Source organism: Copadichromis virginalis, linkage group LG5 (assembly GCF_057382275.1).
Source record: "Copadichromis virginalis isolate Kocher_CV1m ecotype Utaka linkage group LG5, C_Virginalis_male_GT1.1, whole genome shotgun sequence".
Classification (NCBI taxonomy): domain Eukaryota; kingdom Metazoa; phylum Chordata; class Actinopteri; order Cichliformes; family Cichlidae; genus Copadichromis; species Copadichromis virginalis.
In genome coordinates, this window is record NC_140622.1 from 20,729,588 (window position 1) to 20,743,693 (window position 14,106).

The 14,106-nt window shown below is 40.3% G+C and overlaps 1 protein-coding gene across 1 annotated transcript; it reads right to left on the reverse strand.

Annotated features, from left to right (window-relative positions):
- Positions 1-1,403: 1,403 nt before the first annotated feature.
- gata2b (GATA binding protein 2b) lies at positions 1,404-9,691 on the reverse strand. The gene is made up of 6 exons (XM_085456613.1): positions 9,527-9,691; positions 8,856-9,282; positions 7,701-8,288; positions 5,857-6,002; positions 3,217-3,342; positions 1,404-2,394 (listed from the first exon to the last, which is right to left on the reverse strand). Exons 2-6 carry the CDS (start codon positions 9,079-9,081, stop codon positions 2,113-2,115), a joined length of 1,368 nt encoding a protein of 455 aa, XP_085312739.1. The 5' UTR covers positions 9,082-9,282; positions 9,527-9,691; the 3' UTR covers positions 1,404-2,112.
- Positions 9,692-14,106: the final 4,415 nt, after the last annotated feature.

The following is a 14,106-nucleotide window of genomic DNA, read 5'->3' on the forward strand; positions in this document are numbered from 1 at the left end:
ATAATGTCTGTGTGCAACTAAAACCCAGTAACAGCTTTAAAAGATAAACATTTTTGATTAAAAAAAACAATTATTTGAAAAATATGTAAATTGTATTCGTCTTACATCACTGCTATATTAGCAACAGTCTGTCAAGAGTGTATTTCGTAAGAGTGTTATCGAATGAGCAGATGCAACTGGTTAAGTAACGATGGGAACATATGGCTCAGCCAGCTCCATTTCTGTCAACAGCACTAATCTCCACTGCCAAGTAAAGTAACCTGTTTATTAGAAAGTGCTGCTTCATGACAACAAAGGCTTGAGAGTGTAGCAGAAATGATGAAGATGATGATGCAGCAGCAGCCGTTCTTCTCTGCGTGAGTAGCTTAATGTTGTTCGTGTGTAATTTACATTGAGTAGGTTAACCACGTTATTACATTAATGCACGTAAGGTGAACTAGCAAACACCGTCGTAGTTACATGGCTGTCTTCTTGTTTGATGGCAGATACTCCCTTCACCCTGGCCAAAAAGGCTAAAATGACCAAAGAAAAAGTGGGAAACAGTTAAACATGAGAGGTTTTTGGACAAAGTTTGTGTTTTTTCCTTTGTTTAAGCACTGCTTCCAGCCAAGAGTGATGCCATATATGCCCTATAGCTGCAGAAAAGGCTAACATTGTTATCTTTTTACAAAAAAACAGCTGAACATGAGAGGTTTTTGGACCAATTTTGTGTTCTCCATTCTTTAAGCACCGGTTTGAGCACCATTTGAGCACCGGCATCGTTTCAAAAGTACCGGTTTGGTACTGGTATCGGATAAAACCTAAATGATACCCATCCCTAGTTACAAGGATATCTTTAAATCTAATTGAGTATTGTATTTGTGACATATGAGCACACTGAGAAGAAACATAAACAATAAAGACAATAAAACACACCTTCCAGCAAAGAGGAATGGGATGAAACAACTTCTTTGGTATAAAAGGATTTGTGGATTTATTTTTTATTTAAGAATACGTTTATAAATTAATATCATGACGGAAATAAGTGTCTTTAGTCACAACTCCTAGTTTTATATATATATATATATATATATATTTTTTTTTATCGCTAACAGTATGCAACGACCACCCAATTTTGTGCTGTCTTACTCTGGGTGGTGTAAGATGAATATGATACAGGTTATTCTAAACACTGAAACATCAACATCAGTGTTGGAGGACCTTATGAAGGTAAAATCTCATGCTCCACTGAGGAACAAGAACACAGAAAGGATGCAGATCACCTGATGTACACATGTCTGTACCTGTGATTTGGACTGATGGAACTTTCATGAGGCGAAAGCTTATTTATGTGAATTTTTCGTATGTATTGCCCTCTCAGAGACTTTTATGTTTGATATTGACTGACAAAGAAAAAAAACAGATAATGACCATGATTTTTTTATTTCTTAAGAGTATAAATGTTGACCTGCTCAGACAAAGCGCTTCAGCTAAAAATATATTTATAACTGGGATAACAGTATCCGTATTATGATTCAGGTAATATAGTCCAAAAGAAAGAAAGAAAATAAATTATCTGAATAACAATATTACTTATAATAACAATAATTATAATAAACAGTGTCAAATTAGAATTCATAAACTTTTTCTGTTTGCTTGTTTCTTTTGTGAAAATTCCCATAAAATCGTCCATGAGAAAAAAATCCAGCATATATTCTTTTAAAGTTGCGAAGGGGATCTCTCTTTCTGGGGCACCCCCCTTTTAGTCGCACATATTTACAATATTCACAGTAACTACGAACCTGTTCCGCACACGTTAAACTGCACTCAGGCCGTCAGCGGGAGCACAGGTTTGAGGTGCAATGACATTTTTGTGTTTACATGTCTGTGCCTGACTGAGAGGAAGCAGATTCGTTTTCCATCAAAATTGGTACCTATAGATAAGCAGTAAAAGGTCCTTGACCCTCATCGCACATCTTTTCTCCGACCCACCACTGGCATCATCAGTCGAGATGAAGACACACAAACCGGGTGCCTGTAACACTGTACACACAGTCCTCTAGTTTAGACCCTCATCCCACTTCATGTAACCATCTCAGATTCTTGTAGGCAACTCTACACCACCTCCCCCTCTCACCCCATCGCCGTTACCATGTTGGAGTGGTGTGGGTGGCTGAATGACGGGTGTATCGGGGTGGGCGTAGGCAGCATGTGTCCAGTGTGGCTAAAAGGTGGCAAGTGGCCCATGGTCATGTGACCGAAAGAGGCGGCGCTGAAGTGAGCGCTCTTGTCGTGCAAGCTTTTTGAAAACTCCTCGTAGCTGTCGCTGGGCCGCTTGCTCTTTTTGGACTTGTTGGACATTTTGCGGTTGCGTGTCTGTATTCCTTCCTTCTTCATGGTCAGAGGCCGGTTCACCTGCACAGAGAAAGTTTGGTGAAGAGGTGAATAATGAGGTTAAAGTTAGGTGCTGGAGCTCACACCTAGAAGTATTAAATGTTTGTGAAAATAGCAAAATATATTTCAAAAGTCAAAAATCAATTATGCATTAATCCATTCCTTCTTGCTTGTCCTGTCTGTAGCCGTTGGTTCCCACTGCAGTGTAAACCTTGTAAAGCTAGTTTTGTATTTACTGGACTATAATTTTTCATCAAAATATAAATCAATATATGTCAAATCAAAGAGGACTAAATTGTCCAGCTGTTGAGGACAGTTTTCAGCTGCTAATTAATACACAATGCACTCCAGGGACTGGTCACAGCAACAGCATCATGAATCATGCATGGTGGATTAACTACAATAAACTGTAATGCACATGCATGGCATCAAGTAGCAGCACCACTCAGTGCAATTCACTAACTACAAGTTATAAACACTGTCAGTTTTTAAAAGAGAAATATGCACATCCACAACCACAGAGTCCTTTTTTTATACCTTGAGCTTTAATGCTATTCATATGGAGGCTGGGCTGGTGGCAGTCCCACTATATAACAGTCCCACCATTGTGACTCTCAAGGGGATTACGCCTACCATGGAAACAATAAAGCACAAAGAAAGAAAACACCAACGAATGCAACAGTGTCTGAGAGTAAAACAACCCTTTGTCTCTCTCTCTCCCCCTTTCCTCTCTGTCCTCTCCCTCTCTTTTCTGCCTCTCCTATCACTCAGCAATCAGGGTAAACTGCCCGCTCACTTCCCGTCTACTGGACCCCAAACTGGGGATCGAGGATAAAAACTTACATTGTGCAGTTTATAGTAGAGGCCGCAGGCGTTGCACACCGGGTCCCCATTCGCATTACGCCTCCAGAGTGTGGTGGTGGTTGTCTGACAGTTAGCACAACAGGTGCCTGCTCGTCTGGCTGCAGACTGGAAGAATAAATATCAAGCTCTGATTAGAGCACAGGAAAATAAGGCATGTATGCAGAAATCTAGAATAGACTTAACTTTCTAATCCAGTGATTTATACTGTTTTGTGACATTAAGGTCGCAACTGTTGACTCACAAAATTTGTTTTTATTGGACCATAAGAAAAAATAATAATAATCAAATTGTGGAGAATGCTCATGTTGTGTTCCCATGAGCATGTGTGACATTTTCAAATGCTTTGTTTTCAGTCCAGTGACATTTAATGATGACATTCGCTAACATGGAAGAATAAGAAAAACACAAGCTGGCAGTGACCGGGCTTAAAATCAGTGGCTCTTTGTGACCTTTACTAATAAAATTATGATTGATCACTAATTGTTATTATAAGAAAACAAATGTTTTGGTGACTAATAGTGGCAGCTCTGTTTAACTGATGTTAGCTAGCTCCTCAGTGTATTCACAGTTGATATAAAATGTATTATTATGATGTCATGTGGGAAATAGATTTTGATAGAGTATTGTGGTAACATCAGTGACTTCAAATTATGTTTATGCCCCGTTTTTAAAAAGATAAATAAATTAATTAAAAAGCCAAATGAATCTGGGGTCATACGTCACACCTGATTGCGTCATGCTTTTAGGTGAATCCTTTTTTCACTGAACACCATCATGACTCTAAATGTTCCAGTTATTGGTACTTCACTAAAAATTAAGTGTGACGTCGACACGTCGTTCAAGCATTTTTCCAGCTTTTTTCTTTTTCTTTTTTTTTCTGTGAACAGAGTGAAAGTAAGCGTACCCGGGGTGCACTGTGGCACACATCAACAGTTAAGCTTTGCCCCTTCTCCTTTTGTTTAATTTTTTTTTAATGAAATGTATTTGCTTTCCTTTCTGTGTTGTGGACGGAAAACCTGACCACTAGAAAGTGAGGTCTAAGCTTGCTAGCTAGTTAGGAGGCCGCAGGAGGAAGCTGGCACTGGCCCGCCGCTTTATCTGGACCGGTCAGATATCCGGATAGGAAACAACTGGAAGGCTTCTGAATACAAGACGCATTCGGAGCTCTGCGAGCCCGGGCCGACGTATACGGAAAGCATGCGTGATATATGATCGTATATGCATTTATTCTGCACTTAATGGCTTCGGGATTTTTTTTAAATATTATTATTTTTAGATAAAGCAGAGAATGAATCCTTTGCTATTATCCATCTCTGCTGAAAGGATTTAATTCGGGAAGTGACAGCCTTCAGCGCGCGTCAGCCCGTCTGATCAATGCAGGTTTTTCTCTGGCCGATTCACGTTTATATTTACAAGATTATTAAGACAAGACCTTCTCTTGTTTTGTGCTTGGTCTTAATTATTAGCCTTTCCTCATCTTCTTTACCATCTTTCCTTCGGTGCCAAGGTGTTTTGCGATGCTTGTATTTCGTCGTCCCTCCCGTAGCCAGTGGGATTTAAATATTACTTCTACAGAACGCTATTCTCATTAGAATAAATTACACTTTGACATGTTTAACTATCAGTTCCCTCGGGGGCTCCTAATGTATTGATCCGCTGTGCCTTTGGTCCGAGCTTTTTAAAGCGCTCTCCACAAATCCTGGTGTAAAGTGTGGTGGCCCACACAGCTACACAGCTGCCTCCTACTGCAGCTGACAAACTGTAAACACAGCAGCTGAGCAGCTGCAGGTGGTTCCACGAATGCATTTCAGGTACAAAGATATAATTAATTATTTATTATTATTTCATTTTAATACTCTGCAGCCAAAAGCTGACGCTGAAAAAAATACAAAAAGCTGGAAAGTAGCATTCTTGTTTCTTCTTTCCTTAAAATTAGATTTCACCATAACTGTGACTTATCTTGTGTTAACTGTGTTAAACAATTGCTAGATGAATTCACAGTAATCAGTGGGATGGGTGTGACATAAAGTTGGAGCTGAACGCTGACCTACTTCTCTGTGAAGCGGTTCATAATAGGAAATATATGTTGCTGATGATTCAGTTCTTTATTGTCCCTTTAAAACAATTTGTCTGACAAACAGCTTTGTTTTGCTTTGTTTACTTACACACACACACACACACACACACACACACACACACACACGCACACACATAATCTTTACTAAATCCCAGTCACCATACAAATTGTCAAAATATCAGCACAGCATATAGCAGCATTATGACCCATACAGTGTCAGCGAGGCTCCGAGTTGTTTTGATGGATAGTAATGATGGCCCTGCTATCGATGACAGTATCAGAAGTAGCTGTAATAATGATAACAAAACAATTCAGAGAGATCCACTCTGCGAACAGTCTGAGCTAAAGGAGCAAGAGGTGAATGAGAAACACAATTCCTGGAAACTGATTGGGAAAATATAACTTTCCTGGAATTGTACCTCATTCCCCTCACCCTTCACCTTACACTCTTTTATTTACTACCCTGCACAATGCATACACACAAACACACACACATGCATGCATAGCCATTCAATTCCATATAAAGAGAGCAATGGACTCACCAGCCTGCGTTTAGGCTTGATCAGTGGTCTGTTCTGGCCATTCATCTTGTGGTACAGCCCACAGGCGTTGCACAGGTAGTGTCCGGTGCTGTCACGTCTCCACAGAGGTGTAGAGGTAGCTCCACAGTTTACACACTCACGGCCCTCTGAAGGAGAACACACATGGACATTTGTAAAAACTGCCACCTAATTTAGAGCTTAGCCTGCGGGCTGTATTTATTCTTGGTGTTGATGTGTGCAAGTGTGCGCGGACATGTTTCATTTAGGTGGCAAGGTTGATGTGGCAGCTCTCCCAGCAGTTGTAATTCACACTGACAAACAACTTATTTTAAGCCCATTAAAGGTAAAATAATCTGCTTTTGTATCAAGTGATGGTTTATTTAGAGAAGAAATTAATATCTAAATGTGTTATACTAGACAATGAAGTGACTCTTTCAGAATTTACACTATCAGATGCACAAAGGAGCCAAAAGCTGACTTTATTGTTCATCTCTGCTTCATACTCAATTTCCAAGGCTTCAACATCAAGTCTTATTTTTCTTCTAAAATAAGTCTTGACATAAAACACCTGTAACGCTACATTAAATACATTTAATTATTTTCAAGTACTTAAAAAAATGCCATATAAGTATGTTGTTGTCAAAGAAATACACTTGTAGCCAGTTAGGATTTCATACGTCATAAGAATAATAATTAATAAAAAGATAGTTTGGGTTTCCCTGGACTTTGTCTCTGGTAACAAGTTGGTCAAACACAATCAGGCTTGAAGCTGATCTGTTATCAAATAACAATCAGGACAATGTATTAATGTCTTATGTAACAGAGAAGCGACTTTTAGCCTAAATACTGAGGTTTTTGGCTCCGTGCGCCTGCGGATCATCCTTTCACACCTCTGGGCTGGATCCAGTTCACTGTTCGCGCGGCCAGCTCAGGCAATTACAAAGTCACGCTCAACAAAGGAGATTTATCAAAGTGGCTCTGTGCTGGAGATCTGTGGAGTGTATATGCTCCGGTCTGTAACATCATTCCCTCCGAGAAAACGCTAATAAAAAAATGTATTTAGTAGTTGTTTTTCTACTTGTGTTTCACAAATGTGAAAAATTAATGAGGCAATCAGCACAGCGTGCACATAACAACTGACTGGCTGTGTTTAGTGTAAATTGCGGAGGAACTCAGTGCAGAATTAGGACGTAATTCATAAACAGACATTTTTTTTAATATATTAAACTGATTTATGCTCTTATAATGTGGATGACAGTAAAAGACCTGGGAAAATAAACGTCCTAAAACGGCGTCTAGTTAAGGTTGTATTCTCTTGGTAAATGGTGCTCCTGTAAATATTTAAAATTATTTTTATTTAATTTTATTTAATAGCAGCTATTGTGTTGGTGGTGATTCTAACTGTGGCATTTAAAAACTACTCTAGGTTTAATAAACAATTGGCTTGTATTTTTTTACTGACTGGCCATAATTACCGAGAGTGAAAAATCAGTTTATTATTATTAACAAATTGCGTGAATTTAAAGGTTAAAAATCGCCAAAGCCAAACGAGTTACGCAAACCAAGATTTCTGCTTCCTAAGTAAAAAAGCCCAAACAGCAGGGCGCCACAGATCGTTTTAAAAACGCATACATCGCGGTGGTTTGTGATTTCCCTAGAGTTAAACATTCTTTAGGTTTAGTTTAGGCTGGTAAAAAAAAATTAAACTGAACCGCTTAAACAGCAGTCCTGCAATAAGATCGTTACATAAACCATAGACAGACTTTACATACAGGTTCTGGCTTTGTATTTTCACATTTACTTTGTTTTATGTGTGTGTTTAAATGTGTGTGAGCTGGACTCACCGGTGCAGGACCGTGTCTTGCCTTTGTTCTTGGTAGTGAAACTGGATGAGCCCAGCAGGCTGCCCGGGTGGAACAGGCTGCTGCCGTACTCGTGGGCCGCTGGGAAAGAGTAGGGAGCGTACGTCGGTATGGGGTGGTGGGTGGTGGGGGTCTGGGCGTTCATGGAGGCCAGGCTGCTTCTCAGCGGACTGGAGCCCTCCATCTTCATACCCTCTGGCAGAGACACTTGGTATTTGATAGATTCCTTCTCGTCGATTCTGGTAGTGGACGACGGAGATGCAGCCCCTGGATCCGGCGACACGTCTTTGGGTGGCGTAGGGGGGAAAGTGTACAGATGAGTGCCGGAGTGGGACGGCGGCGTTAAAGAGGATGCTGAGACCGTGTTTGAACTGCTGCTGCACGGGTAAACGGCGGAGAGAGCGCCGGGGGACGCAGAGCCAGGGTGGTGCAGGCTGGGCTTACTGAAGGGGCTCACGGCCCAGGCGTTGTGGTGGTGAGCCGAGAGGGCAGGTTTCCCTCCGTCAAGCCACGAAATCCCCGGGCTGTGAAGGAGATGAGGCCGACAGACCTGAGTCCCCGTCAGACGAGCTGTGAAGCAGAAGCAAACTTGTTATTGTGGAGCCGATTCCGACTGTGGCGGCTGCAGGTTTAGAGGCAGAAACAGCAAAGACTTGTTGATACACAGGCCTGTTAAACACGTTAATAAAGTAGCATAATATATTTGTAACAGAAATGACAACAGTATGCTCTGAACTATGCGTGCGTAAAAGCAGGTTAGGACCGCACTGTAAAAAACTTCTAATCTAATAAAATGAATAAAAAACAAATAAACCATCCAGACTGTGAAATACAAACATTTGGGTCAATGTAAAATGCCCCAGTTTATAAGAATCATAAGCCTGCGAGTTATTTATAGGCAACATAAAATAGAAAATAAATTAACAGACGTTTTCACAACAACCTGCAGGTACATTTCAGGTTAACTACTGCCTTTTTAATGCCGTGACAAACATCAACTCAGCGCACATGTAGAAATGTGTTTTCTCTTCTGTTTCTGATAGACTCCCGATAAGCCAGCTGTTCCTGAGTTTCTGTGTTTATTGTGTTCGTTATTGTGTTCGTTGAAGTTGCACGCCTGCGTTAACTCCATCTTACCGTGCGCCTGGCTGTAGGACACTCTGGCCCTGGCAGGGTTGGGGTAGTATGGGTTTCCTTGTGAGTCCAGGTGATTAAAGAAAACATCCACCTCATCCGGAGGCAGGAGCTGCGCCGTGGGCTCCATGTAGTTGTGCCCCAGGCCGGGATGGTGAGAGTCTGGGTGTTGTCCGTTCAGCACGGCGTGGGGATGCACCCAACGGGGCTGATCGGCAGCCACGTCCATCTCTGTGACTCTCTGTAGCGCCTTCACAAAGTCAAACGATATCCAGGTAGGAAGGGGACAGAATACCCCTGAAATATCTCTCCTTCACGAGGTTTTCACTCTCGTCCACTCACAGCACAGAACTGGAGCTTTGGCTTTCGTCCCTCCCTAACTCAGCTCCTCTCCTCTCCTGAACATTCAGTCGAGTTTGACACTGGAAACCTGCAACAAGTAAACATCACAGGTTAATATTTAAAAAGCAGAGGTATTGTGCAGGCTTGTAGGCATCGGTGCACTAAATGCAGATCGTATGGATGAATCTGGTGCACTAATGATGCAGCGGTAGCAAAAAACAAAAACAACACACCAAAAAAACCTCAAAACACACATCATTCAACACATCATTCTTTACACCCATCAACGGGCTGATATTCTGCTGTGCGACAATAAGGTAAACATATCTTACCTTTGACAATATTTTATCTACAGTATCCGGTCGGGTGATTCCTCTTTGGAAAACGGCTGTCTGTCCGCGTTTGCTGCTGCAGGTCCTCTACAGTTTACGATTGTGTTTGTCAGAGTAAACTCTGTCCACTGGGACTTAAAGCAACACGTATAACTGTGGCTGACAGCGCGGGGCCTGGCTTGTTAAGCTCATAGGCGGAGTCTCCAATAAAGCTTGGACCCAGCCAATTGAAAACTACCTCCGCAAAACCTCAGAGGCAGCGCCTGCGCCCAGAAAATCACGGAGACATTTCTGTAATATTCCTGCAGACATTGTCTGGCTGCTTGAGGCCAGGCGTGTGCAACTTTTATTGAATTTTAGGTCCCACGCTGTTTAAAATTCGCCAAAAATACATTTTTAAAATGTTTAGTGCATTTAGAATCAGTGTGAAATATAAAGCTCCCCCCAAGCCTACATGCATTTCAGCCACCGTGGCTAAGAGATCAGCTTCAACAAATCAGTATTTCTTGTTCGAGTGTGTCAGTCTGTTGCCGCATCTTATTTTGCAGGCGGTTTATTACATGAGACAGCTCCATATACAGCGAGCTCGCTGCTGTTTAATTAATAAAGGTGGGCTGATCATTTTCTTTAATGTATACATTAATGTTCCGATGAAGAAGCCATACTGGCAGCGTCGATAATGTTTATTAATCACCTTTTTATGTATCCAGTTATAAAATGAAGGAGTCAGTATTGCATGTCATTTTATTTGTGGTTACACGTTATTATTATTATTTTTTTAAATATGTTTAATGGTTTGTTTTGCTGTGTGCAAGCTGAAAGCTCTCTCTCTCTCTCCCTCCTCGCTGCTTGATTGACAGACAATAATTGGAGAGGGAGCGCGTGCAGCCCCGGCCGGCAAACGCTGCCGCCTGCTTGACGCCGTCTCCTGACGTCAGTGCATCTTAGTGAAGAAAAAACAGATTCAGCAGGACATGAACTTTTTCCAAGACTGAGGGACCAGCAGAGAGAGGGAGAGATTTATCGGACTGTACTGTAGTCCCAGCGGATGAACTCGAGGAAGGACACTGCAACTGATATTTACACTTTGGGAGCATTAATAATACATCAAGTACATCCTCCTGACCCTGCTGTGATTTCGAAGAACAGGCCAACAACCGCCAATCGAACAGCAAAGATTGGGAAGAGGGCAGATTAAAGATTAGATTCGATTAGATTAAAAAGTTTGACTGTGTAAATGTCCTCATTATTTATTCTTTTTTTTTTTTCAAACGCTCATTAAAGTTGTCTTTTGTGTGCAAACGCACTATCTATCTATCTATCTATCTATCTATCTATCTATCTATCTATCTATCTATCTATCTCTCTCTCTCTCTCTCTCTCTCTCTCTCTATATATATATATATATATATATATATATATATATATATATATATATATATATATATATATATATATATATATATATATATATAAAATTCGTTTTAAGCAGTATTAAGAGGACATCCATAGCATAAAGAAAGCAGAGAATACCAGAGGGACAAGTGAGCAGTATTAGAGCTCATCAGCATGATAATGTGGAAATACACATGCTTTGAGTGTGAGCCCTTTTGATCTGGTCTGGCGATAAAAACCTTATCGGCAGCGAACATCCACTTCCATTTTAGGACTTGACATTAATTCTATCCACCCTTTTATTTACGGCTCTTTTTCTCACACGAGCCCAGGAGAAAGAGAGAGGTCGCTCCCCGATTCAGCTCTGAGAATTTCATTATAGGGCGAAAAAGGAAGTGGTTTCCCCTCATAATAAACGCCGAGCAGACTTACAGAAAATAGAGTAAAATAAAATAAAATAAAAAATTCTAAACGTGTTACACATAAATGCAATGATCTACGCGAAATCACAAATTATTATTATTATTATTATTATTATTATTATTATTATTATTATTATTATTATTATTATTATTTGTTATTGTCGTTGTTGTTGTTGTTGTTTTTACTTGCTGCTTTAATTTTTTTTGCTTTTAATTATTTTCAAGTGCCTGTTACATTGATGTGTGCGTGTGAGACTTAAGGAGAGAGAAAGAGAAATCCAATCCTGGTGGGATCCTTGGATCCCCTGATTATAGCCCATCCCGGGGTAATTTTTCATCGGTGCTGGCTAATCTTTGTTCTTTGTGAAGATAATAAATAGCCTAATCGTTATCAGCGAGCTGCTGGAGGTGTCGGGGAGAATGAGGCTGATCGGCCCGGGAAATAGGCTCCAAAGTGCCTCGGAATAAATGGCATTTCTTATCTCTCTCTCCCAGATTATCGCCGCCTTTTCAAACTCGCACAACAAATACATCTAATGCAGCGAATGCATCACTTATACTGGACTAGATCTGTGTGAATGATTGATAGATAAACAGATAGAGAGAAGAGGGGCGGCGGGGGGTGATGTTGGCTATTATTTACAAGTTTAATGTTGTGCATGTGCAAAGTCTTTATTCGGTGCATTTGACAGCATAAATACAGCTTGGCTTCCCATTATTTTTGGGTTATCTGCAGGAGCCATCTGAGGTTCCGGCTCTTTGTTGTGGGATATCTAATTTCTTTCTTCTTGGATTTGACTGCATAAGAGTTAAACAGACGCAGCCGCTCCAAGCAGAGAGAAGAAGAAGAAAAAAATTGAATAATGTTTTCACGTGTTGGAAATTTTGCAAATGGCAAAAGCAGGCGATAAGCCTCGCAACGGTTTGGTAACAGCGCAGAGATTGATATTTGTTTATTTAATCAGTCATGATCATGGCTGAAATCACGCATGACTCCGTATTGTTTGAAAAAACTCCTGCTCATTTAAATAACAGAATAAAAATGTTTGGTATGTTTGAAGGAAATTAGGCTATTCTGAAATTCTCCCATAGCCCCAAGTTGAAAAGCAAATTTCAACAAAGAGAACGGTTCTACCATCATTTGTCATTTCTGCTATGTCAGGAATTTCGATATAAAGAGAACACTTTTATAAGACAATATGCTGTTGATAAAACTAATCAGGACAAAGCCTGTGGTTCAGGGCTTCATTCAAAGAAAAGGAAAATCAGTGTTCCGTCATGCAGACAAAAAGAATAGGAGGAACCTTTTTTTGTTGTTGTTGTACTGTGGATACGTGTGTTCGTGGGGAGTGATCGGTTAATGCAGAAAAAAGGTATTTTCCAATATATACAAACTGGATGCTTAATAACTTGGCAGCTGCAGCAGGCCTGGGTGCTGCTGATGGTCTCCAGGGTAACGCAGATAACAGCGCAGTCATTTTCCATATCGTACAGTCTATTATATTCAAGGATTAGTTCTCCTTCCCGAAAAGGTCAAACAGAAAGTCAAACCAGGCAAGAGCGCTCCTCCTCGCTCCACTCCCCCTACAATGACAGAGCATTTCCCATTTCTCTCCCCCCCCCCCCCCCCCCTTTTTTTTTTTTTTGTTCATATTGCACCAGTGTGAGGGCCTTTGCTCAGATGCTTTGATAGATGCAAGCATCGCGGACAACAAACCTCTTTGCATGTTCCTAATAGCACTAATTCTGGGTTGAAGACTGTGACAAATTACATAAGGCTTCAAAGTGAGGTAGCATATCAGTCTTTGCAAACCCCTTCAAGTTGTGCCCAAGTCTGAGAGAAGATAGGGGTAGGTTGATGACTCCCGCACAGACGTAATCACAGTCCTTCAAACGCTGCCGGTAATCTGCCTGCATAGGTTACTCTAAAGTATATATTTTGAAGGCAGCTGAGTTAATACGTGAAATACCAGAGATGACCATTTAAAAAGTCTTTTCTTCTTCTTCCTTTCAGAGCTGATTGCTGAGACATCACAGCGGTGTGTGACAGTTATTCCTGAAGTCAAAAGTTTTCCTTTTATAGCAAGTTTTTTGCGACAGGTCATTAAGTGCACATGATTTAACATCTAATGGAAATGAATGAATGAATGAATAAAGGGTGAGTTTAGAAGCACTTATAGATTAGATTAGATTCTGCAGTCAATAAAAAAATAATGGGAAAATAAAATAAAGTTCCTTAAAGTAGTGGGTCTAATTTAAAAAAACATAAAACTGATGTAATTCTCAGTTTCATTTTATTCAAAGTTACTTTTAAAACAATGTTTGTTTTTTATTTGATTTTTTTCTTTATTAGAAATTTAGCATCATTCGAATTTGTTTGATTTCATGGATAATTAAATGTTTAGATAACTTAATTACTTGAATTAAAATTCAATTTGAATTAGTATGTATGTAATTATATGTATTTTCCGATTTTATTGGATTGAGCATACAGTGACAGCCAGTGTTCAAGAATCCTTTTAAATAAAGTGAATACATAAAAAATTACAAATATGACGTCCATTTAAAAAAAGTTAATCTCTCGGCAGCTTTTTGAATAACTTGTTAGAGCTAGACTAACTCTTGGCCTGCAAATTAGGAGGACTCCTAATGGTAAGACGAAACTGTGCTGCTGGTTGAAATAATCAGGCAGACAGTGACACCTAGGGGAGAGTAGTAGTTCTGTTCACCCTGATTGGGAAGATTTAGATTCTGCTTCATTGT